The sequence below is a fragment of the Mytilus edulis genome, chromosome 8, assembly GCF_963676685.1.
Source record: "Mytilus edulis chromosome 8, xbMytEdul2.2, whole genome shotgun sequence".
Lineage (NCBI taxonomy): Eukaryota > Metazoa > Mollusca > Bivalvia > Mytilida > Mytilidae > Mytilus > Mytilus edulis.
The window spans coordinates 85,249,367-85,276,817 of record NC_092351.1 but is presented as its reverse complement, the minus strand read 5'-3'; the positions used below and the strand labels follow the sequence as shown (position 1 = coordinate 85,276,817).

Genomic DNA, 27,451 nt, shown 5'->3' with positions numbered 1-27,451 from the left:
AGACGAACCGTGCGTCTTGAGTAAAACATGTCCGCCATATATCTTTGATGAGTTTTTACACTGATTGTAAAATATTAATAGCAAACATCATTTCACGGATACTTTGTAAATTAGACATTTCTAATAAGTGCTTTAAAAAAAATTAAAAATAAGGCGTTTATTTCTAAGCCTTTCCCACAATTTGTTCTTGGTGGACGTAAAGCAATCAATTATCAATCAATAAATCTCCTAATTGACCCACTATCTTCATGTTCATATATCAGTAAGATAAAGATTATTTTGAATATTTATAGATTATCGTTGATCATCTCAACGAGATTGATTTTCTCGCTTGAGCCGGGACGCCGAAAACGAGAAAGGCAATCGAGTTGAGATGACCAATGGACCAATGATAATCTGTTTATCGCTATCTTACCTATGACAACGTTGTCAATTTCATGTCAATTTTGTTAGCAACTCCACGTGCCTGCTTAGTTTCTAGCGATAATTATCCATCTCAAGCGAGTAGCATGATATGAAAAATTATCACAAAATAAGATCAAAAGAAAAATGCACTTAATAGCGATACAATTTCCTATATCATATCAGTTCAGACTTTTAAAAATCCGGATGAGGGTTACTGCGGCCTTTATAACCTAGAAAAATTAACAATAATCGGGTAATTCGTCACATTTATCATCGTTTTGACTAGTTAACGTTACCTTTACTAATACAGGCAGAAACATCAGACCACCAAATGATTTCAATGAGAGCGCAATTTAGTAAAGGTTAGATTTATGACTTATTCCTTCAATTAAAGATTGCATTTTCACTAAAAATATGTCTATTTTTCTAGACCTATGATCTTTTGAATAAAAAACCACCCTTAACGTTAGAGATCATCATATAAAGTTTATATCCCCAGTCGTAAATATTAACTTATACTAAGTGAATGGTTATCAAAGGTACCATGATTATAATTTAGTACGCCAGACGCGCGTTTCGTCTACATAAGACTCATCAGTGACGCTTATATCAAAATATTTATCAAGCCAAACAAGTACGAAGTTGAAGAGCATTGAGAATCCAAAATTCCAAAAAGTTGTGCCAAATACGGCTAAGATAATCTATTCCTGGGATAAGAAAATCTTTAGTTTTTCGAAAAAAATAAAGTTTTGTAAACAGGAAATTTATAAAAATGACCACAAAATTAATATTCATGTCAACACCGAAGTGCTGACTACTTGGCTGGTGATACCCTCGGGGACGAAACGTCCACCAGCAGTGGCATCGACCTGAACAATGTTTTCAAACAGTGTTTTAATGAGAAGATTATAAATGACTCAATTAGAACTTACTACGTGTCCAGTTTTTATCTGTGAAGTTCTTTGTATAAAGGAACATCGGAATCGAGCCAATGCGTTCATATGGACAGCCTCTATTTTTATCAAGGACGTACATCCACCCTTGATCTTTAGCACATCCTCCGAAGTTTTGATTTACATAGAATTTTCGTTGATTAGCTCTTGAAAAATGTATTTGATGTAAAAATTGAAACGTATTTGATAAATAAACATAAGACAACAATCAAATGTAATACTGTATCGTGACAATGTCTTTAAAAAAGATTTTTATCATTTGACCTTTTCTAATACATGTTTATTTTATTTGTAACTTCGTTTGTTTGTGTAGTTTATTCTTTTCAATTCTAGAATGTGGTTTTATGCAGAAAGCAGTTCCTTAAAATACGTCGCTTCCACACCGTTTGAATATCGAAACTTACAATGTGATGGATCATAAAAACAAAATATACAATGACGTTCATTCACACGGTATTGGAAACCATTCTATGACATAAGGATATCCATTTTCACTGACATGTTATTATAAAAACTTATAACAAAAATACCGAACTCCAAGGTAAGTCCAAACAGATAAGTCCATTGAAAAAGGTCAAAATCAAACGTTATCGACTAATGGAAGTAATGAAAAACAACTGTCATACTCCCGACTTGGTACAGACATTTCATCATGTTTCCGACGAAAAAAGTTGGTATAACCCTGCTTTATAACTAGATAAACCTTTCACTTTTGTGGAAGTTGTTTATAAATCTGTTATATCGACAAAACAAACAGACTAAGTTAATGTGACAACAGTCAAAACTGTGTAAACATATATATATCACGGACAAAATGATTACGACCAATAGAAAAGAAACATAGAATCTATAACTAAAACCATATTGTATTATTTGAGTAGCAGACACTAGCAATTCATTCATAAGGTCGTGGTAATTTCCAAGGAATTTGTGAGATAAACGACGACACATTCTTTGTCAAAATCCTGGCTCATTAATTTTGAAAGTAGCAGCTCCAAGTTCTTGAATATCATGTGAGTTGACAAATGTTTATTCCATACGAGGTGTAGTTAGTGTATTTCTGCTAAGGTAAAGAAAGATTATCATTTTGAATTTGGAATCGGGACGATTGATCATAGCTTCTGTATAATGTGTACCACAACTAATTTTTCCAGATAATAAAGAACATACAAGAAAGTAGTACATCATAGTTAAAACAAACTAAGTACTACGCATGCGTGTTAGTTTCAAAAAACACATGTATGCATATGTTGGTAAAGTGTGTATTAAATGAAACCTAATGACGTGTTGTCATTGTTGGTAACTTTTTTTCATGGTTGAAATGACAAAACAAATGCATGAATTTAAAAAAAGAAGGGTACATTATTGCCTATTTCACATATCTCAAGTAAATGTTTTGTACTACAAAGGTTCTATTGAAGAGTACGGAAAAATAATGGGGTGTTCTACCGACATCATGTCAATTGTGAATCTGTGTGGGCCAATGAGCACATCGAACGAGCAAACAATGTTCACAATGTGTTAATCTGATGATAATTTACGATATTTATAGGAAATCCGATAATCTGTTTATCGTTCTTTTCCGGTTTTTTTATTCCTCTTTTAGACCATTTTACACTTGATAATGTCTCTTCTTACTTTGTGCCGTCGTCAAACAAGAATTACGGAGCGCATTTGTCAGGTGATATAGGCGAAAGAAAGGACGATAAGCCCTTATATGAACTTAAAAGTATGAAGATTTTTTTCAGTACAATGCAACCTAATCTAGTGCTTTAACATTGAATGACTGTTACTTAATTTGAGCTAAAGACAAAAGAGCTATGAATGCTTGACGATGAAATCAACACTGAAAGCAATTGGACAAAGTTGTGTGCCTCCATTAAATAAAACATAATAATTATATATTTAGCAAACATTTACCCAGCAATCGAAAAGTAGTTAAATGTACTGCATGATCCTAAATCATTAAAACTACTCTGCGCAAGGTTTGATTTGCTGAACCAGTTCATCTTATCTGTATTTCTACCATTAAAAGTCATCCATGCAACAACTTGGTTGTTTTTGAAAAATTCAACTTTCACCTGTGAATTATAGAAATCATATTTCTTTAACATGCTAAACATGCACACTTAATTTTTAATCTGTCTTTAAACAAGACGGACATACGAAACCTTCAGGTGCAAAATCAGTTTTGGCAGGCTCTAAAGTTTAGAATGATATTTCTCTGAAAATATGCATGAAAACGAAATGTGTTGACTTATCTTGTTTTGTTGTGAACTTAAAATGAACGTATGAATGTTAATATATTGATATAATGAATAAAATAAAATGATGTCTTAAAAAATTAAGTTCGGAACGAGTTGTTATAGTTCTGACATAAACCATTATAAGTTGCGACATACCATTCGTGTATTTGCATAATTCCAGTTATCCACAACACTGTTTCTGAGATGACGCTGAGAACCAGCTGTTCCAAAAGACGTGGGAAGAGGGTTGCATTCTGACTGACTTCGCCATGCGTCATAAACAGACTTACCATTTCCTTCAAACGCAACGAATACAGGAAACCAAACTGTAAACAATCAACACAGTTGTGTCATACAATTTTTAAATATTTGTAAAAGAAAAGTACTCTTTGTAAGTGTTATTTGTTTGGGTGGCCTTTTGATAGTGTAATCTGGAATTTAATACATAAAATGACGCATTTGATAAATTCATTATACGAGAAAATAATAATATAAACATGCAATAATATGACAAGGAAGCAAATAAATACATGTAATTATAGTTGATATTGATATGATGAATTCATAATCTTTCAATCAGTTTAATTGAGGTCTGAATCTGGCATGTGAGTAACCTATTATAGTCCATTGTTAATTTATGTATCATTATCATTTTGTTTATTTTCTTTTGTTACCTACTTTGGCATCGGACTCGGGCTTCGTCGGGCTTCTTTTGAACTGAGTTTGAATATGCGTGTTATTGTGTGTTTGTTTTTTCTACATTGGCTAGAGTTATTGGCGGGAGGAGTTAAGATCTCATAAAACATGTTTAACCCCGCCGCATTTTGGCGCCTGTCTCAGGTCAGAAGCTCTTGGCCTGTGTTTGTCTTGTCCTGTATGATTTTTAATTTTAGTTTCTTGTGTATATTTGGAGTTTAGTAAGATGACCATTATCACTTAACTAGTATACATTATTTTCTAGTTACCAACTGAAACACGCCTCCAGGTACGGGAGTTTCTCGCTGCATTGAAGACATTTTGGTGTCCTTCGATTGTTGTCTGCTCTATGGTGGAGTTGTTGTCTCTTTAACACTTTGCCCATTTCCATTCACTATTTTGTAGTTATTAAATTCAAAAAAAGGATTGAAAGTTAATGAGAATTTTACCGTACATATATTTCTTTGTCATGATTATTAAATGTTATTACCTTCGTTTGAGCTGACAGTTTGCACCACTATGCATACAACCACTAAGATAAGGAACAGTTTGGTCATTTCACTTATTGTTGTCTCCGTTTATCTACAATAAACAAAAAATCTTTACTGCTATTTTTAATTGTTGTCTCCGCTTTTCTTAAACCAAAAACAGTCGTTACTGTAAATTTTGTTGTTGTTGTTTCGTTTGTCTTAAACCGAAATAGATTAAGTTACTGTTTCTTTTTAATTTTCTATCTTCATTTGTCTTAAACATAAACACAATCGTTAGTGTTATTTTTAATTTGCTGTCTCCGTTTCTATATTGTTTTTTTATTATTATTATTGACCTTGATTGTACAAAATCCCCCAAAATATCGTTATTTACTGTATTTGACTTAATTGTTGTCTACAAACAAAATAAAAAGTTTTACTCAATTTACTTCGTCTTAATATATTTCAATTTTCTTTTATTTTTTACATATTAAAACTATTTAATTAGCGTTTAGTTTAATTCTTTTTTTGCCGAAATCGATCCTTATAAATATCATTGACCAATTTAAGAGCCATTTTTCTTTTAGACATTTATTTTTTTATATGCAAAGACACTATTTTAGTATAATATTATTCATTACATATCCTATAAGAGATACCAATTACAATCACTTATACACAAGGTACTGGTTTCAATGTCTGGACTATGACTGACAATACATCTGTCAGCAGCTTTTTTTAATATAGTTTCATTCTCCATCTACGCATGTTAACTTGTTTTTTCCCTAATTAACGGGGCATCCTTCCGCGTCTTCCTTGTTAGGAAATAACAATTTAGATGTGACCATGGACATGATGACAATAATGTAGTGAAAGGTTAAGTGAATATTTGACCGATTAATTTATCTATATTTGATTTAAATGAAATTTTGAAATTTGCTATGAATATGTTAATACATTTTTCCGAATTGTTGCTTCTTAATCAGTCATTTACTTATATTAGTCTGTAAAAAAACAAATGCCAGCAAAAACAATATGTTAGCTTAATATGTGAAGATTATTTTTAAGATCAATTGTGCGTGATCCGTGAAAGTGAAATTTAAGTCCTGGTATATACAGTAATATGTTATTAATATCTATATTGTATTGCGTATAAAAAAACGATATTTTTTATAGTTGTTTACAGAACAAAAAACATAGTAGCATTAAGAGCAAACAAAAACGTTATATTTTAGGTAACTACTTTATGTCCAAACAAATAATATGGAACTTTAACAGATTTGTCTTTCCTTTGTTATTGTCAACTCACATATCAGTCATTACTATAAGCCTCTCTTAAACTCGACTTACTCATAATATCAGTAATAAATAGATTTACCTCCTACTTCAAATGTTTTCTTGAGAAAAACCAACGTCTTAACATCTGAAAAACAAATAAATGTTTTGTCTTATACATTTTAATTTAGAAAAAAATCTTTTTATAATTAAGGACTCATCTTAATCTTAAATGATAGAGTTAAATTGGAAATGAGAAGAAACTATCCTGTCTAGTTTTTTTATTCTGTTAACTTTGCATAATTCGTATAACAAAGTGCAGCTTCTTATATTTTAATAGTTTGAAACGGTAAACATCAGTAATGTTTACCTATAGTTTAAGGCTTGTCTATTCTAATATAGGATTGAATGCTTCTTGGGTTTTTTTTCTTTTCTAAAGAGATATTGTTCTTTTTAAGACAGGTCATTGGTTTCCTTTTGAAAATTTCGATGAGTTGCTAGCTTGTTTACTTACACTGTTTTTACTTGTTTTTCATTTTGAAATTATGTATCATTTCAACTGTTTATGTTTACCTTACGGTTAAAGACGAAAACATTATTCTATGATGTCTATGTTCCGGACCATTTGAGTATTTGGATCATACGCGTATGGTCCAGTTAAGTGATACGTTTAACAGTTTTTGTGTTAGACATAGCTATTGAAGTAAGTAAATAACTAAATGAATAATCTGTATTTAAAGAGTATAATCCCATTTCAAATTGATAAAACTTTCTGGAAATCGTTTTTTTTTTTTCTCTCACGAGAACATATATTATTGGGTTACAAAGAAGTAAGAGTATAATATTTTGCTGATATGGTTCAAACACATGAGTTGTTCTTTGTTTCTCTTTGTATTGGATTTAAAAGAATTCACATATAAGTTATACTAATATTTGACGATATCAGAAAACAAAACAAAATGTACGGTTTCCATATTAACGGGTGGACATAATCATGGCATGTGCTTAGTATGAACATAACAATTAAACAAGGAAGTTGATGTCACACTAACAATTAATAAATTAGCAAATACAGAATACTATTTGAATGACCAACGTAAAATCGTTACTATGTTATATCTAAGAACTAACCAAAACAATATGCCGAAGAACAACTCGGCATTGGTTTCAAATAATAAACATAATAACATCCACAATCTTTAATTCTTATATCGATTGAGTCTTCACAACAATGGCCAGTATAGCGCGCCTTACAAGCTGTTCTATTTACAATATTGCCTTAGTCTGGATACAAAGATCCTATAACATCAGCTAAAAGAAAAAAAACCAAATACATGTATGTATACAAATTGTTTAGTTATTATACAAACTTATTGACATGAATAGAATAAAGTTTTTATTACCATTCAAATGCAACATAAAGGTAATATGTTTGTGGTCATTTATTTATTCAATTAGGTTATCAATTTATTTACGACTTTTTCATGACTTGAAACATTTAAATCTTGACCAATGATAAATAACTTTTGTTTTCCACTAGATGTCCTTTGACTGTTTGAGCTATGGTGAGGTTCATCCCCGAGGGTATCAGCACTTCGGTGTTGACATAAATATCAATTACATTGTCATTGTTATAAATTTCCTGTTACAAAACTTTGAAATTTTCGAAAAACTAAGGAATAGATGATGTTAGCCGTATTTGGCACAACTTTTTTTTAATTTTGGGCCCTCAATGCTCTTTAACTTTGTACTTGCTTGGCTTTATTCTTATTTTGATCTTAGCGTTACTGATGAGTAGACGAAACTCGCGTCTGGCGTAATACATTATAATCCCAGTACCTTTGATAACTATTATCAAGCAATCTCCTTCAATCAGTAATGCACAAAACAATATTTGTCAAACGACTGACTTCTTTTTAATATAATACTACGATTTCATTAGACTAAATTGATCATAAATATTAGTATGCATTGTCATAATCTTTATGTCGACAAAACTAAAAACCTTATGAATAATGTCATAATCTTTTTGTCGACAAAACTAAAAACCTTATGAATAATGTTCAGAAAAAAAACATGCTAAAGTCTATATATAGCTATCTCACGTACATGATGATAGCCAATAGGGATTTGCCGTTCCACAACGAAATCCACCCATCGGACAAATGGTTGTCATTAATTCTCAAGCACCGGATATAACCCTGTACCATTGTTCTTATAGACTGGTATCACATAGCAATTCCTTGTAATTCCATGGGCTACTGATCGTCGCCAGTCGTCGATTAGGTTCTTTGTAAAGCACGGATCTACATTTTATATAAAAGGCATTTTTTTAAGCATCTGAAGTATATATTATATCATATGATCAATACATTGATAAAGGTCCTTTGGTCTGTTTTGGTAATTATCGATATGCAAAATCAATTGTACAAAAAGGTCTGCATTTTTCATTTCACAAATCAAAATTACTTTTTTTTCAAATCTCATCACAACTTCTGATTTTTTATTAGATCAATGTATAAGTGAATATAATCATCAACAATCAATAAGAAGCTGGAACTGACGGCGAAATGTACAGTATGGGATTAAAACTCTTAAACATGTTAAAGTGCTGTTAAATGTAGTAATAAGCTGTGATGCCAATACTGATCAAAGTTTATGCAATTATTTTGCTATCGAATCAAGCTGATTTGATATCTAATAAGTTGTGTTTGAAGCAAGTAAATATGTTATTGGTGTTTGAATGCATATGATATAGAAACTATAAGGAGCCGTGTCACCTACCTGGCATTATGCATTAAACTAATAATATGAGAGTATTATTTTTGGATCCAAGGATGAATTTTAAAAAGAGTAATCCATGAAATCTGTCGACATTTTAGCTGATTGTGGATAAAACCTGGTTTGATATCTCGCTCAACCTCTTACTTGACTTGTATGACAGTCGCATAACATTCCATGAAATTGACAACGATGTGTGTACTATATATAAACAGACATAACCTGTAAAAATGACAAAATAGGGGTACAACAGTCAAAATTGTTTTATAATCTTAAGCACTATACACACAAACAAATATATAACAAAGAAACACAGAGGCATAAAGGCAAAGCAAAATAATAACGAAAATCTCCCATGAATTCGACAGCATAGGACACTACAAAATACGCGTCACAAGCCTTTTTTTATTTAGATGTTATAAGGATTACAATAATAATCAGATTTTAGTATTGAAACACTTACCTTCCAATTTTGTTTATGTTATGAAGACATGGAAGAAGAGCATAACAAATATATAATTCATCTTGAGATTATCTACAACTTCCTTAAACTTTTTTATCATATTTTATTAATTTAATTTTTCCTTGTTCGCAAACCAATGTTTAACAAAAGAATATGTGTATCTTCATTCTAATTGGAGTGTATAGTGTAAACTTCCTGGTCAAATAATTAATTGTTTCAATTTTTTTAAAGAATTTGGAAACAAAACTTTAACAATTGCCAGCTTACCCTATTTGCATATTTCCTGATAAAAAATGCCTAGAACCTGTTTAAAACTGTTTTGATAACATATTGAAAGCATATCAGAATACTATAAATGTAATGTTTAGCAGACAATCATTTCAACATTCAAGATTATATAAAGTATCCAATCCAGCCTCTGTCTCCAGTCCAGATCTTACTGTATGCCTATTTGTCAATTAAAGAACACACTTTCTGCCTTGAATGGTCAATTTAGAATTCTCGTCATAACAGTAACATCTGTAACCATATATCTGACATGATTTACCTAATATATATACTAGAAGTGTTCAAACAAGACCATATTTGGAATAGCTGAATGTATGCTTTTAACGTCTAAAACTGTACCACTTTTACTATGAAGTTTTGAAAAAAAAATTATCCTAGAATTAGAAGTTCATATGCACCACAATTTTTTTCAAAGGTCAAAATATAGGGCTGTACGTCATATTTTCAACCTTTATATGCCCTGAATTCAGAGTTTAAACTAACACTAATTTTCTTAACTACCCCTACCTCGAATGAAAGGTTACCACAGATTTCAATGTAAACAATATAGACATATTTTTATTTATTTGGTAACATTCTCAAGTTATGTTTCTGTGAGATGGAACACAGAGAGCATAACTGGGTATGCAAACAAAATTAATTTTCTATGAATATTCAAGATCTTCCCAAAAAAGGCGTTTTTGAGAAACAGCTGTATTTACAAAGTGCAACCTATAGATACTGAAATAAAATAGGCAAACACATGAACCAAGAAAATTGCACAAAAACGGAAATAAAACTTCAAAACATTCTAAAGGAGCCGTCATCTCAGTACAATAATCTAGACGATTTACATTTTAAAATTGTTTTTTCGTTGTTGATACGGTTATTCATTTTCATTGTTATTAAGATTATTCCACAATGTTGACTGCTACACTCCCATTTAATTTATGTTTTTAACTGTTGTGTCTCTTTGTTTTGAACACACATTGTTGTCAATATAATGCAATTGTATGCATGCAAGTGAAAGTTTTAGCTATATATAAATTAATATTCACCATTCTTTTACATAAGGACATACAGTCAGGAATGTGATAGTTGTTTTCCACACGTTAAATGTTCTTGAGATTTATATTGTGCCATCTGTTAAAAGATTTTCCGTTTTAAATTTGTTTCGGACTTTCTTATTTTCTTATTTTCCTTTTTAATCATTCACTTAGGTTGATGCCGTGTATAAGACGTCCTTGGCAACATTCGTTGGGTACAGGTATTAAATATATATAAGATATACCGACCTTTACGGTTCATTTAATTTTGATAATTAATTATTTGACCAGGAAGTTTACACTATACACTCCAATTAGAATGAAGATACACATATTCTTTTGTTAAACCTTGGTTTGCGAACAAGGAAAAATTAAATTAATAAAATATGATAAAAAAGTTTAAGGAAGTTGTAGATAATCTCAAGATGAATTATATATTTGTTATGCTCTTCTTCCATGTCTTCATAACATAAACAAAATTGGAAGGTAAGTGTTTCAATACTAAAATCTGATTATTATTGTAATCCTTATAACATCTAAATAAAAAAAGGCTTGTGACGCGTATTTTGTAGTGTCCTATGCTGTCGAATTCATGGGAGATTTTCGTTATTATTTTGCTTTGCCTTTATGCCTCTGTGTTTCTTTGTTATATATTTGTTTGTTTGTATAGTGCTTAAGATTATAAAACAATGTTGACTGTTGTACCCCTATTTTGTCATTTTTACATGTTATGTCTGTTTATTTATAGTACACACATCGTTGTCAATTTCATGGAATGTTATGCGACTGTCATACAAGTCAAGTAAGAGGTTGAGCGAGATATCAAACCAGGTTTTATCCACAATCATCTAAAATGTCGACAGATTTCATGGATTACTCTTTTTAAAATTCACCTTTGGATCCAAAAATAATACTCTCATATTATTAGTTTAATGCATAATGCCAGGTAGGTGACACGGCTCCTTATAGTCTCTATATCATATGCATTCAAACACCAATAACATATTTACTTGCTTCAAACACAACTTATTAGATGTCAAATCAGCTTGATTCGATAGCAAAATATTTGCATAAACTTTGATCAGTGTTGGCATCACAGCTTATTACTACATTTAACAGCACTGTAACATGTTTAAGAGTTTTAATCCCATACTGTACATTTCGCCGTCAGTTCCAGCTTCTTATTGATTGCTGATGATTATATTCACTTATACATCGATCTAATAAAAAATCAGAAGTTGTGTTGAGATTTGAAAAAAAAGTAATTTTGATTTGTGAAATGAAAAATGCAGACCTTTTTGTACAATTGATTTTGCATATCGATAATTACCAAAACAGACCAAAGGACCTTTATCAATGTATTGATCATATGATATAATATATACTTCAGATGCTTAAAAAAATGCCTTTTATATAAAATGTAGATCCGTGCTTTACAAAGAACCTAATCGACGACTGGCGACGATCAGTAGCCCATGGAATTACAAGGAATTGCTATGTGATACCAGTCTATAAGAACAATGGTACAGGGTTATATCCGGTGCTGGAGAATTAATGTCAACCATTTGTCCGTTGGGTGGATTTCGTTGTGGAACGGCAAATCCCTATTGGCTATTATCATGTACGTGAGATAGCTATATATAGACTTTAGCATGTTTTTTTTCTGAACATTATTCATAAGGTTTTTAGTTTTGTCGACAAAAAGATTATGACATTATTCATAAGGTTTTTAGTTTTGTCGACATAAAGATTATGACAATGCATACTAATATTTATGATCAATTTAGTCTAATGAAATCGTAGTATTATATTAAAAAGAAGTCAGTCGTTTGACAAATATTGTTTTGTGCATTACTGATTGAAGGAGATTGCTTGATAATAGTTATCAAAGGTACTGGGATTATAATGTATTACGCCAGACGCGAGTTTCGTCTACTCATCAGTAACGCTAAGATCAAAATAAGAATAAAGCCAAGCAAGTACAAAGTTAAAGAGCATTGAGGGCCCAAAATTAAAAACAGTTGTGCCAAATACGGCTAACATCATCTATTCCTTAGTTTTTCGAAAATTTCAAAGTTTTGTAACAGGAAATTTATAACAATGACAATGTAATTGATATTTATGTCAACACCGAAGTGCTGATACCCTCGGGGATGAACCTCACCATAGCTCAAACAGTCAAAGGACATCTAGTGGAAAACAAAAGTTATTTATCATTGGTCAAGATTTAAATGTTTCAAGTCATGAAAAAGTCGTAAATAAATTGATAACCTAATTGAATAAATAAATGACCACAAACATATTACCTTTATGTTGCATTTGAATGGTAATAAAAACTTTATTCTATTCATGTCAATAAGTTTGTATAATAACTAAACAATTTGTATACATACATGTATTTGTTTTTTTTCTTTTAGCTGATGTTATAGGATCTTTGTATCCAGACAAAGGCAATATTGTAAATAGAACAGCTTGTTAGGCGCGCTATACTGGCCATTGTTGTGAAGACTCAATCGATATAAGAATTAAAGATTGTGGATGTTATTATGTTTATTATTTGAAACCAATGCCGAGTTGTTCTTCGGCATATTGTTTTGGTTAGTTCTAAGATATAACATAGTAACGATTTTACGTTGGTCATTCAAATAGTATTCTGTATTTGCTAATTTATTAATTGTTAGTGTGACATCAACTTCCTTGTTTAATTGTTATGTTCATACTAAGCACATGCCATGATTATGTCCACCCGTTAATATGGAAACCGTACATTTTGTTTTGTTTTCTGATATCGTCAAATATTAGTATAACTTATATGTGAATTCTTTTAAATCCGATACAAAGAGAAACAAAGAACAACTCATGTGTTTGAACCATATCAGCAAAATATTATACTCTTACTTCTTTGTAACCCAATAATATATGTTCTCGTGAGAGAAAAAAAACGATTTCCAGAAAGTTTTATCAATTTGAAATGGGATTATACTCTTTAAATACAGATTATTCATTTAGTTATTTACTTACTTCAATAGCTATGTCTAACACAAAAACTGTTAAACGTATCACTTAACTGGACCATACGCGTATGATCCAAATACTCAAATGGTCCGGAACATAGACATCATCAATGATCATAGAATAATGTTTTCGTCTTTAACCGTAAGGTAGACATAAACAGTTGAAATGATACATAATTTCAAAATGAAAAACAAGTAAAAACAGTGTAAGTAAACAAGCTAGCAACTCATCGAAATTTTCAAAAGGAAACCAATGACCTGTCTTAAAAAGAACAATATCTCTTTAGAAAAAAAAAAAAAAACTTAAGAAGCATTCAATCCTATATTAGAATAGACAAGCCTTAAACTGTAGGTAAACATTACTGATGTTTACCGTTTCAAACTATTAAAATATAAGAAGCTGCACTTTGTTATACGAATTATGCAAAGTTAACAGAATAAAAAAACTAGACAGGATAGTTTCTTCTCATTTCCAATTTAACTCTATCATTTAAGATTAATATGAGTACTTAATTATAAAAAGATTTTTTTTTAAATTAAAATGTATAAGACAAAACATTTATTTGTTTTTCAGATGTTAAGACGTTGGTTTTTCTCAAGAAAACATTTGAAGTAGGAGGTAAATCTATTTATTACTGATATTATGAGTAAGTCGAGTTTAAGAGAGGCTTATAGTAATGACTGATATGTGAGTTGACAATAACAAAGGAAAGACAAATCTGTTAAAGTTCTATATTATTTGTTTGGACATAAAGTAGTTACCTAAAATATAACGTATTTGTTTGCTCTTAATGCTACTATGTTTTTTGTTCTGTAAACAACTATAAAAAATATCGATTTTTATACGCAATACAATATAGATATTAATAACATATTTCTGTATATACCAGGACTTAAATTTCACTTTCACGGATCACGCACAATTGATCTTAAAAATAATCTTCACATATTAAGCTAACATATTGTTTTTGCTGGAATTTTTTTTTTACAGACTAATATAAGTAAATGACTGATTAAGAAGCAACAATTCGGAAAATGTATTAACATATTCATAGCAAATTTCAAAATTTCATTTAAATCAAATATAGATAAATTAATCGGTCAAATATTCACTTAACCTTTCACTACATTATTGTCATCATGTCCATGGTCACATCTAAATTGTTATTTCCTAACAAGGAAGACGCGGAAGGATGCCCCGTTAATTAGGGAAAAAACAAGTTAACATGCGTAGATGGAGAATGAAACTATATTAAAAAAGCTGCTGACAGATGTATTGTCAGTCATAGTCCAGGCATTGAAACAAGTACCTTGTGTATAAGTGATTGTAATTGGTATCTCTTATAGGGTATGTAATGAATAATATTATACTAAAATAGTGTCTTTGCATATAAAAAAATAAATGTCTGAAAGAAAAATGGCTCTTAAATTGGTCAATGATATTTATAAGGATCGATTTCGGCAAAAAAAGAATAAAACTAAACGCTAATTAAATAGTTTTAATGTGTAAAAAATGAAAGAAAATTGAAATATATTAAGACGAAGTAAATTGAGTAAAACTTTTTATTTTGTTTGTAGACAACAATTAAGTCAAATACAATAAATAACGATATTTTGGGGGATTTTGTACAATCAAGGTTAATAATAATAATAAAAAAACAATATAGAAACGGAGACAGCAAATTAAAAATAATACTAACGATTGTGTTTATGTTTAAGAGAAATGAAGATAAAAAATTAAAAAGAAACAGTAACTTTATCTATTTCGGTTTAAGACAAACGTAACAACAACAAAATTTACACTAATGACTGTTTTTGGTTGAAGAAAAACGGAAACAAAAATGAATATCAGTAAAGATTTTTTGTTTATTGTAGATAAACGGAGACAACAATAAGTGAAATGACCAAACTGTTCCTAATCTTAGTTGTTGTATGCATATTGGTGCAAACTGTCAGCTCAAACGAAGGTAAGAACATTTAATAATCATGACAAAGAAATATATGTACGGTAAAATTCTCATTAAATTTCAATCCTTTTTTGAATTTGATAACTACAAAATAGTGATTGGAAATGGGCAATGTGTTCAAGAGACAACAACTCCACCATAGAGCAGACAACAATCGAAGGCCACCAAAATGTCTTCAATGCAGCGAGAAACTCCCGTACCTGGAGGCGTGCTTCAGTTTGTAACTAGACAAAAATGTATACTAGTTAAGTGATTATGGTCATCTTACTAAACTCCAAAATATACACAAGAAACTAAAATTAAAAATCATACAGGACAAGACAAACAAAGGCCAGAGGCTCCTGACCTGAGACAGGCGCCAAAATGCGGCGGGGTTTAACATGTTTTATGAGATCTTAACTCCTCCCCCCAATAACTCTAGCCAATGTAGAAAAAACAAACACACAATAATACGCATATTCAAACTCAGTTCAAAAGCAGCCCGAGTCCGATGCCAAAGTAGGTAACAAAAGAAAATAAACAAAATGATAATGATACATAAATTAACAATGGACTATAATCATATAATAGGTTACTCACATGCCAGATTCAGACCTCAATTAAACTGATTGAAAGATTATGAATTCATCATATAAATATCAACTATAATTACATGTATTTATTTGCTTCCTTTGTCATATTATTGCATGTTTATATTATTATTTTTTTGTATAATGAATCTATGAAATGCGTCATTTTATGTATTAAATTCCAGATTACACTATCAAAAGGCCACCAAAAAGAATAACACTTACAAAGAGTACTTTTCTTTTACAAATATTTAAAAAATTTATGATACAACTGTGATGATTGTTTACAGTTTGGTTTCCTGTATTCGTTGCGTTTGAAGGAAATGGGAAGTCTGTGTATGACGCATGGCGAAGTCAGTCAGAATGCAACCCTCTTCCCACGTCTTTTAGAACAGTCGGTTCTCAGCGTCATCTCAGAAACAGTGTTGTGGATGGCTGGAATAATGCAAATATACGAATGGTATGTCGCAACTTATAATGGTTAATGTCAGAACCCTAACAATTCGTTCCGAACTTAATTTTTTAAGACATCATTTTATTTTATTCATTATATCAATATATTAACATGCATACGTTCATTTTAAGTTCACAACAAAACAAGATAAGTCAACACATTTCGTTTTCATGCATATTTTCAGAGAAATATCATTATGAACTTTAGAGCCTGCCAAAACTGATTTTGCACCTGAAGGTGTCGTATGTCCGTCTTGTTTAAAGACAGATTAAAAATTAAGTGTGCATGTTTAGTATGTTAAAGAAGTATGATTTCTATAATTCACAGGTGAAAGTTGAATTTTTCAAAAACAACCAAGTTGTTGCATGGATGACTTTTAATGGTAGGAATACAGATAAAATGAACTGGTTTAGCAAATCAAACCTTGCGCAGAGTAGTTTTAATGATTTAGGATCATGCAGTACATTTAACTACTTTTCGATTGCTGGGTAAATGTTTGCTAAATATATAGTTATTATGTTTTATTTAATGGAGGCACACAACTTTGTCCAATTGCTTTCAGTGTTGATTTCATCGTCAAGCATTTATAGCTTTTTTGTTTTTACTTCAAATTAAGTAACAGTCATTCAATGTTAAAGCACTAGATTAGGTTGCATTGTACATTGTACATTGCACCTGACAAATGCGCTCCGTAATTCTTTTTTTGGCGACGGCACAAAGTAAGAAGGGACATTATCAAGTGTAAAATGGTCTAAAAGAGGAATAAAAAAAAAAAACCAGAAAAGAACGATAAACAGATTATCGGATTTCCTATAAATATCGTAAATTATCAGCCGATTAACACATTGTGAACATTGTTTGCTCGTTAGATGTGCTCATTGGCCCACAAAGATTCACAATTTACATGATGTCGGTAGAACACCCCATTATTTTTCCGTACTCTTCACTAGAACCTTTGTAGTACAAAACAATTACTTGAGATATGTGAAATAGGCAATAATGTACCCTTCTTTTTTTTTAAATTCATGCATTTTTTTTGTCATTTCAACCATGAAAAAAAGTTACCAATAATGACAACACGTCATTAGGTTTCATTTAATACACACTTTACCAACATATGCATACATGTGTTTTTTTTAAACTAACATGCATGCGTAGTAATTAGTTTGTTTTTATTATGATGTACTACTTTCTTGTATGTTCTTTATGATCTGGAAAAATTAGTTGTGGTACACTTAATACTTTCAAAATTAATGAGCCAGGATTTTGACAAAAAACGTGTCGTCGTTTATCTCACAAATTCCTTGGAAATTACCACTACCTTATGAATGAATTGCTAGTGTCAGCTACTCAAATAATACAATATGGTTTTAGTTATAGATTCTAGGTGCTGAATTTTTAATTTACTTTAGTTTTCCAGTTAACTGTATTCGTGCTATTATGTTTCTTTTCTATTGGTCGTAAGCATTTTGTCCGTGAAGTATATATGTTAACACAGTTTTGACTGTTGTCACATTAATTTAGTCTGTTTGTTTTGCGCACCCAATTTTGTCGATATAACAGATGTATAAACAACTTCCACAAAATGGAAGGTTCATCTAGCTATAAAGCAAGGTTTTACCCACTATTTTCGTCGTAAACATGGTAAAATGTCTGTACCAAGTCGGTAATATTACAGTTGTTTTTCTTTCCTTTCATTAGTCGATAACGTTTGATTTTGACCTTTTTCAATGGAATTATCTGTTTAATTTACCTTGGAGTTCGGTATTTTAGTTATAAGTTTTTATAATAACATGTCAGTGAAAATGGATATCCGTAGGTCACAGAATGATTTCCAATATCGTGTGAATGAACGTCATTGTATATTTTGTTTTTACAATCCATCCCATTGTTAGCTTCGAAAGTCAAACTGTGTGTAAGCGACGTATTTCAGTGAACTGTTTTCTGCCTAAAACCACATTATAAAATTTAATAAAATAAACTACACAATCAAAAAAAGTTACAAATAAAATAGACATGTATTAGAAAAGGTCAAATGATAAAAATCTTTTTGAAGGACATTGTCGTGATACAGTACATGCAGTATTACATTTGATTGTTGTCTTATATTAATTCATCAAATCCGTTTAAATGTTTGTCCAACAAATACATTTTTTTCAGAGATCATCAACGAAAATTCTATGTAAATCAAAACTACGGAGGATGTGCTAAAGATCAAGGGTGGATGTATGTCCTTGATCAAATTAGAGGCTGTCCATATGAACGCATTGGCTCGATTCCGATGTTCCTTTATACAAAGAACTTCACAGATAGAAACTGGACACGTAGTAAGTTCTAATTGAGTCATTTATAATCTTCACATTAAAACACTGTTTGAAAACATTGTTCAGGTCGATGCCACTGCTGGTGGACGTTTCGTCCCCGAGGGTATCACCAGCCAAGTAGTCAGCACTTCGGTGTTGACATGAATATCAATTTTGTGGCATTTTTATAAATTTCCTGTTTACAAAACTTTAATTTTTTCGAAAAACTAAGGATTTTCTTATCCCAGGAATAGATTATCTTAACCGTATTTGGCACAACTTTTTGGAATTTTAAATTTTGGATTCTCAATGCTCTTGAACTTCGTACTTGTTTGGTTTGATAAATATTTTGATATGAGCGTCACTGACGAGTCTTATGTAGACGAAACGCGCATCTGACGTACTAAATTATAATCATGGTACCTTTGATAACTATTCACTTTGTATAAGTTAATATTTACGATTGGGGATATAAACTTTATATTATGATCTCTAACGTTAAGGGTGGTTTTTTATTCAAAAGATCATAGGTCTTGAAAAATAGACATACTTTTAGTGAAAATGCAATCTTTGTTTGAAGGAATAAGTCATATATCTAACCTTTACTAAATTGCACTCTCATTGAATTCATTTGGTGGTCTGATGCTTCTGCCTTTATTAGTAAAGGTAACGTTAACTAGTCAAAACGATGATAAATGGGACGAATTACCCGATTATTGTTAATTTATTTAGGTTATAAAGATCGCAGTAACCCTCATCCGGATTTTTAAAAGTCTGAACTGATATGATAAAGGAAATATTATCGCTATTTTGTGCATTTTTCCTTTGATCTTATTTTGTGATAATTTTTCATATCATGCTACTGGCTTGAGATGGATAATTATCGCTAGAAACTAAGCTGGCATGTGGCGTTGCTAACAAAATTTACATGAAATTTACAACGTTGTCATAGGTAAAATAGCGATAAACAGATTATCATTGGTCATCTCAACTCGATGGCCTTTCTCGTTTTCGCCGTCCCGGCTCAAGCGAGAAAATCAATCTCGTTGAGATGATCAACGATAATCTATAAATATTCAAAATAATCTTTATCTTACTGATATATGAACAGGAAGATATAGGGTCAATTAGGAGATTTATTGAATGATAATTGGTTGCTTTTTGTCCAGCAGGAACAAATTGTGGGAAAGGCTTAAAAATAAACGCCTTCTTTTTCATTTTTTTTTTAAAGCACTAATTAGAAATGTCTAAATGTACAAAGTATCCGTGAAATAATGTTTGCTATTAATATTTTATAATCAGTGTAAAAACTCATCAAAGATATATGGCGGACATGTTTTACTCAAGACGCACGGTTCGTCTACACATTAATCTACAGGTGCAACAGAATGAATATAATTTGAAGGCAAAGTCAAGCTCATAGTTGAATTGCATTTAAACCAAAGACAACGAAAAGTGTTTCCAAATACGACAAAGGCAATCGATCCCAGACTGTATTTGCTATATTTTGAATTATGTTAAACTTTATAAACAGTTAATTTACAGAAAATGAACATTTCAATGAAAAATGGTAAACTCCAAATTCCTGGCTTCTGGCATGGCGATTTTAAAGCGGACAAAACTTCCACCATCAGTATCAACCAAGGAGTTGTAAAAAAAAAACACTCCCCAAAGCTATCGGAGTCACGTGTTGTTTTGTAGGTACATCGTATTGTTCTTTTTTTTAAATTAATCTTAAATGGTAATGTTATTGGATACTAGGTTAAAGAAATTAGCGAGATAATTTAGAAAAAAACAAAAACAATTTTTAAAGATTCATGCTGCAGTTATTTTGATTTAACATACGTTTGTTTTTGTAGACATGGCACAACCAGCGGATATGATGGTTATTTCTGTCCTAGCAGAATTATAGAGAGTTGGTTAATAAGATCAACGTTTTGCTTTAAAAGAGTTTGGCAACAGATCTTACATCACATCATATATGGAATTTTATGCTTTTCTTCTTTAAATACCAGTAATTCAATTAGTTTTTATTGTAAACATATTTTTATATACCGGTTAAAGTACAGATCTGGATTCTCTTAAGATAAATCTGATTTTACCTGAATTATGATAGTGTAATCAAGTTTCCAATTAAAAACTTTCTATACACTATGTGAGTTTAGTTTCAATGTATTCAAATGGAACGTATGTGATCAAGCCCATGCAACTTCATTTTGTTTGGTTCCAAAAAATACAAAAAAACATAATATCCGAGTGGATAATGCAAAATCTTAACCAATTAAAACAGAACAAGTCATTGCCATTAGAACAAAAACGATAGCTCACATAAAAAATACACAGTAAATTCAAACGTGGAATTAAAGGGTCATGACCCCCTGTCATCTTGCCAGACCCCCCCCCCCCCCCCACTTCCTGCCATAACACTACGACAATTCTTTTATTAAAAATTATACGAAAATCAATCATACATATCAAAATGTATTAGAAGTTCCCTTTTTGTACATTTATAAAAAATAAAAATTTAAGTATTAAAGTTTTCCTTTTTTTATCTGTTAACGTTCACTGACTATGTAATGAAATAAAAACGAGCACCGTGTGCTTCAATAAGCATGTATTAATATTCAAATAAACTATCCCTCTAAAAGTTTGATCCTCCAAAGCAAACTTCAGTATATCCTGAAATCGAAACTTATAAACTTATAAACTGCACATAACATCATGCTGCAATACTACATATTTTTTGAACTCGAAAGTTCATGATATAATTCCTTTCATTTCTATCAAATCATTTTCTATTGCTGAATCTGTTTTCCACATCTGCTAGATCACCACTGGTGGAGATTTATTTCCCAGCGGGCATCACAACTCCAGTAGTCAGCACTTTTTGTGCTGGCATGAATTGTCACTGATATGGTTATATTTATAAATTTACTGTTTACAAATTTTTGAAATTTTTGAAAAACTAAGGCTTTTCTACCTCAGGCATAGATTACATTAGCTGTATTTGGCAAAACTTTTAGGAATTTTGGTCCTCAATGCTCTTCAACTTCGTACTTTATTTGGTATTTTTAACTTTTTGGGATTCGAGTGTCACTGATGAGTCTTTTATAGACGAAACGCGCGTCTGGCGTATATACTAAATTTAGTCCTGGTATCTATGATGAGTTTATTTACCATACACCTGAAAAATATTCAAATTAACAGCAGAAAATTAATCCAAAAAAGGTGAAATGTAGGGTAGGTGGTGCGTATGAGAAAGCTTCCTTATCGAACGTTAGAGAGTTCTTAATGTAACGTATGATAGTGACGTCCCACATTGAAAAGGTCACATACACGTATAAATAAAGGCAACATAGCTACGAATACGGAAATAGATGATCTCAAGAACAAAAATGGAATTTAAACTTTTATTTAACCTGTATTATCATTGCTGTCGCAGTCAAAACCACTGTTTAACATGAATTCAAATTGTTCAAAGCAAACTCGAATTATTGTAGGATTGTCATCAGAAAGAGTGAAAACAGAAAAAGTGGTACCTATCAGTCACTGCAATTTAAAACAAGTGCAACTTTTGCAGTAAATGAACACAAAATATGTTTTCTTTTTAGGTTTTCCTTAATTTTATTATAACGATAACATATGATAAACAATTCAATAACTAAAATATAAAATTGGAAACAGAACGAAACTTATTTGAAGGATATCCCTCTATAAAGAGAAACCACACCCCGCCGGTCATTAAAATGTCAAAGTCTGTTAACGGCCGGTATTCTGGTCCGTTTTTTCCCTCTGTCTCTGAGGGATAAATTCTATTTTGTAGACAATCACTCTGATTTAAACAAATAATTCTCTAAAACTGACATTATCAAGATGCTTGATTTCTTGATTGACAACATATTTGTTACGTTTGGAGGACATGTTTTCCAACAGACTGTCGGAATTCCAATAGGAACCAATTGTGCCCCTCTTCTTGCCGACTTGTTTCTTTATTATTATGAGACTGACTTCATACAAGAACTTCTGATGTAAGATAAGAAGTAAGCAATGTCCTTTAAAGATACTAAGGGTGATATAAGAAAAAATTAGATAAATCAAGAATTCAAAATTGATACTTAAAGCTGGAAGAGTATTAGTTAAGAATCAAAATAAGCCAAAAATATTGATAGGTCAAGGAGGTCCTTTTCGAGATATTTGATTTATAAAATATGGCCGGTAAAGACTGACTCGCACTTTTACCTTATACTTGCATTGGTATTATTTGGGTCTCAAATAAAAAGAAAGGAAATAAATAATCTGCTTAAATTTTGTCAAAAGACCTTTTATGAGCTATTGTCTTATGTTAAAAGATGAATAGTGTTGTGGGGCAAAATATTTTACCTCGTATCGTATGGAAAAATACCAAGGAGTCTGAACATTTGAAACTTATTCCAAAACCACACCATAAGTACATCCTTAAGTTTACGTTCCGCTATATAGATGATGTTTTCTCACTAAATAATACAAAATTTGGTGACTATGTTGAACGAATCTATCCCATCGAACTAGAGATAACGTATACTACAGATACAGGTAAGTCTGCATCATATCTTTACTTACATCTAGAAATTGACAATGAGGGTCGGTTGAAAAACAAAACTTTACGACAAAATCTTAAACAGACAAATAATAGTACAGACGAAACAACATAGAAAACTAACGACTAAGCAACACGAAGCCCACCAAAAACTGGTGGTGATTTTAGTAGTTCAGAAGGGTAAACAGATCTTGCTCCACATGTGGCACCCGTCGTGTGACTTATGTTATCACAAATCCTGCAAATAGTCTAATTCAGTAGGTCACATTCATGGAAATGGAGGGGTTTTGTAGTTACGACATAAGGCAGAAATCCGACATCAGCTGTGAAACGGCAATTTCATAACGGTCAACTCGTAATGGCGTTTCTATGTTGTGTCTTCTGTACTATTATTTGTCTGATTGTCTTTTCATTTTTAGCCATAGCGTTGTCAGTTTATTTTATATCTATGAGTTTGACTCTCCCTCTAATATCTTTCGTCCCTCTTTTCAGTATAAAAATGTTGAATATGGAAAACATCTCGTTGGCGGCTACACGAGGTCTTATAGTTTCTCCCTTCTACGCCATTTAGTATATGGTCGAATTTCATTCGTCTATAAGACCACAAAAAATATGCACCACTTTATCAATCAACAGATCCCAGGGCGACCACAATAGATAAAACAAAATGCATAATGTAAATTGGACATTAGAAATTAACAGGACTCCCATGTGTATGCAGTATAAAACCTTAATTGAGTTCGACCATGCAACTGATTACCAGACATAGTAGTTCATGTGCTAGTTATTATTATTTGAAAGTCCTTTTGTATAAAAGTAGTGAAAAACAAAACAATACACAAAAATAAGATTGAAATGACATAGACATATATGAAATGAAATCGTAGTATTTACGTCCTGTTAAATTGAGTTTGACTATCAGTGTGCAAGTCCCTAACGCCTATTCACCATGATCAATTGCTATTGAAATCATACACATGAACCAAAAATAACAGGAACGCAACTATAAAATGAAATGATTATTTGTTATTGTTATTGCAATAAAAAAAACATAAAATTTCTCGTTAAATTGATGCGTTAACCGATCTAAAACGAAACATCTTGTAACGTAATCTGAATTGTTGTCTGACATCTATAATGTCTATTGTAGTTAATTCGTTTAGAAAATGTTTTTTTTTTTATATTTAAATATATCCGTTGTAAAAGAGAAAGGGGAGGTTTTGTAAAATGATTTAATTTGAATTTAAATAATACGTTCTTTCACTTTGATAACTTTTTTAGCCGTGTACTTTTACCTCTTTCTAATTTTTGTATATAACTAATCTTTAATAAAGTTATTGCTTATTTTCTTTTTATGAAGATTAAAAAAACCAAACACAATATAACATAACAAATCGTTTGGTTATGATATTTATTTATTTGATGATCTTCAAATTAAAATATTCAAATGCAAAGTTTAACACAACAGAAATAGAAATACAAGGCCTCATTGACGCAGTTGATAACCTCAGTGAACCGTATTTGGCAAAATTTCAAAACATATCTGTTTTTCTTTTTAGTATCAACGCATTTATATTTATATTGTTTATGTAATGTAAGGTGTTGACATCAAAGTGATTCATGAATGTACATTTAGTCTTTTAACAAATCGTAAGAAGAGACTATTCAAGCTAATCAAAACAATCGCGTTACTGATAAGTCTTATGTAGACCTTAGTAAATTTTACGGACCCCATCATGAGTTGGTTGACCGTTATGGAATAACCGTTTCCCAGATGATATTGGATATGTTCCTTGTGTTGTAACTACAATACGGGTGCAACATGTGAAGCAGGATTTCCTTACCCTTCTGGAGCACCTGATATCACCACAGTTTTTGATGGGCTTCGTGATGCTTAGTCTTTATTTTTCTATGTTATGTCTTCTGTACTATTATTTGTCTGTCTTTTTATTTTGAGCCATGGCGTTGTAAGTTTATTTTATATCTATGAGTTTGACTCTCCCTCTGGTAGCTTTCGCCCCTCTTACGACATAAGGAACATATATCCGATATCATCTGTGAAACGGTAATTCCATAACGGTCAACCAACTCGTGATGGCGTTTCTATGTTGTGGCTTCTGTAGTATTTGCCTGTTTGTCTTTATATTTTTAGCCATGGCGTTGTCATTTTAATTTATATTTATGAGTTTGACTTTCCCTCTGGTATCTTTCGTCCCTCTTTTAAGTATAAAATGTTGAATATGGAACAAATCTTTTTAGCGGCTACACGAGGTCTTATAATTTCTAACTTCTTCGCCATTATGGTGGAATTTCTGTCGTCTATTAGACCACAAAAAAAAGTAAATGCACTACTTTATCAATCAACAGATCCTGGGGCGATCCCCCCAAAAAAACATAAAACGCATAATGTAGTTATCGTTGATAGGAACTCCCCTTTAAGTACCTTTTTTTTTATTATTAATTTCAGTTATTTTACTTCTTACTTAATGTGTTAGAGTTAATATACTTCTGATATCAGTTTCATTTCAATATGTCATTGGTTATTCCCAAGAGATTATAATATAAATTATCATAGGGTCGCATAGAAGATCGGTTAGGATCACACGTACTAAACTGTTAAATGTTTCAGACATCGTTCATTGACTTTTTTTCTTCTTATCTTTCTGATCTTCTTCAAGTAAAATAAAAGATTATATATTGTTGAGATATGCACTGGTTAAATAAATATAGTTAAAGTACATCTTACATATTTCAACTTTATCAAAATTAGCATATAACGATTGCAAATTTCGTTATAAAACTTTGCATATACCTCTGGCTTTCACATTATTTTCATTCAAACGCTTCTTTGATTTTTTTGTTATAAAAAAAGAACAAGATGAGTGTCCACATGAACTAAATATGATGTTTCATAGTTTGAGTTGTTTATATATCGAATGCAAACTACGAATTTACACAGATATTTGTATTGAAAATTATAATCATTCAAATATGTCTGTCCTGTTTTCCTACATTGTCAATTTCTGGATGACATAGGTCACCGAAATTTAAGATCACTCAATTTTAATTACCATGACACGAAGAATGCAAAATGTAGATAGATTAGTTTTTTTTTCCATAGTACCTAAAATCGTAGGTTTTAGTAAGGTGTATTAATCATCTTTTAAGTTTCTGTCTATGTATTGTCTTGTAAACGGTTGTTCATCATTTTACTCTTGTAAGATGTCTACCTTGATGTCGTCGCTTTCTCTTCAACATGTTCAACTTATGTTTTTATTTTATGTTTTCTGTCTCTTCACTCGGAATGAAAAACAATAAAGTTACACTGCTTATATTCAATATGCATGTAAAATACTATCATGTAGCAAAACAGTCTAACCAGTATGATGAGGTAAAACCCGAAACTGCAGATGGATTATATTTTCAAATAGATGTGACCTTTAAAATTAAGTAAACAAGTGCATAGATGGGTATAACTACTGTGGAAAAGATATGATTTAAAAAACATTGACGTGAACATCATATGTGGCTTGACTGTAGATATCTATTAACGTGTAATTAGCGTGACTACGATTTGTTGAAAGACTAAATGTACATTCATGAATCACTTTGACGTCACTACCTTACATTACATGGATGCTGTAAATAAAAACCATTCTTGCATTGATTCGAAAATCAAAAATATATGTTTTGATGTTTTGCCAAATACGGTTCACTTAGGTTATCAACTCCGTCAATGAGGCCTTATATTTCTATTTCTGTTGTGTAAAACTTCGCATTTGAAGGTTTAAAATTTAAAAATAATCGAATAGACTAATAGCATAATCAAATGATGTGTTATGTTATGTTGTGGATTTTTTTGTAATCTTTATTTAAATTATTTCTTACAAATTATCTCCTGTCTCTTTTACAGAGGATATTTTTTAATCTTAAGGAATGAACTACAATAGACATTATAGATGTCAG

General features: G+C 31.1%; 3 protein-coding genes and 1 long non-coding RNA gene across 5 annotated transcripts in view; 1 reads left to right on the top strand and 3 right to left on the bottom strand.

Moving 5' to 3' along the window:
- Window positions 1–27,451, bottom strand: part of LOC139486481 (uncharacterized) — a 67,548-nt gene that overhangs the window by 1,018 nt on the left and 39,079 nt on the right. The window contains exons 2-5 of the mRNA XM_071271373.1: window positions 4,791–4,882; window positions 3,761–3,930; window positions 3,279–3,439; window positions 1,338–1,504 (exon numbers count right to left, since the gene is read on the bottom strand). Coding sequence (XP_071127474.1) covers window positions 1,338–1,504; window positions 3,279–3,439; window positions 3,761–3,930; window positions 4,791–4,857 — 565 coding nt within the window. The 5' untranslated portion in view covers window positions 4,858–4,882. The remainder of the gene's footprint in view (window positions 1–1,337; window positions 1,505–3,278; window positions 3,440–3,760; window positions 3,931–4,790; window positions 4,883–27,451) is intronic.
- On the bottom strand, window positions 4,892–9,426 carry LOC139486490 (uncharacterized). Its single transcript, XR_011655588.1, has 4 exons — window positions 9,290–9,426; window positions 8,155–8,351; window positions 7,177–7,356; window positions 4,892–6,193 (listed from the first exon to the last, which is right to left on the bottom strand). It is a non-coding gene; the product is annotated as an uncharacterized lncRNA (long non-coding RNA).
- LOC139486474 (uncharacterized) lies at window positions 10,969–21,061 on the top strand. 2 transcript variants are annotated; one of them, XM_071271360.1, is made up of 9 exons: window positions 10,969–11,088; window positions 12,027–12,223; window positions 13,020–13,199; window positions 14,191–14,235; window positions 15,492–15,583; window positions 16,443–16,612; window positions 16,934–17,094; window positions 18,767–18,933; window positions 20,769–21,061. In XM_071271360.1, exons 5-9 carry the CDS (start codon window positions 15,517–15,519, stop codon window positions 20,819–20,821), a joined length of 618 nt encoding a protein of 205 aa, XP_071127461.1. In that variant the 5' UTR covers window positions 10,969–11,088; window positions 12,027–12,223; window positions 13,020–13,199; window positions 14,191–14,235; window positions 15,492–15,516; the 3' UTR covers window positions 20,822–21,061. The 2 variants fall into 2 exon arrangements, with proteins under 2 accessions (XP_071127461.1, XP_071127460.1); XM_071271359.1 differs by lacking the exons at window positions 10,969–11,088; window positions 12,027–12,223; window positions 13,020–13,199; window positions 14,191–14,235 and adding an exon at window positions 14,732–14,964.
- LOC139486488 (uncharacterized) overlaps window positions 27,377–27,451 on the bottom strand; it is a 122,990-nt gene continuing 122,915 nt past the window's right edge. The window contains exon 7 of the mRNA XM_071271387.1: window positions 27,377–27,398. The gene's annotated coding sequence lies outside the window, so the exon portion shown is untranslated. The remainder of the gene's footprint in view (window positions 27,399–27,451) is intronic.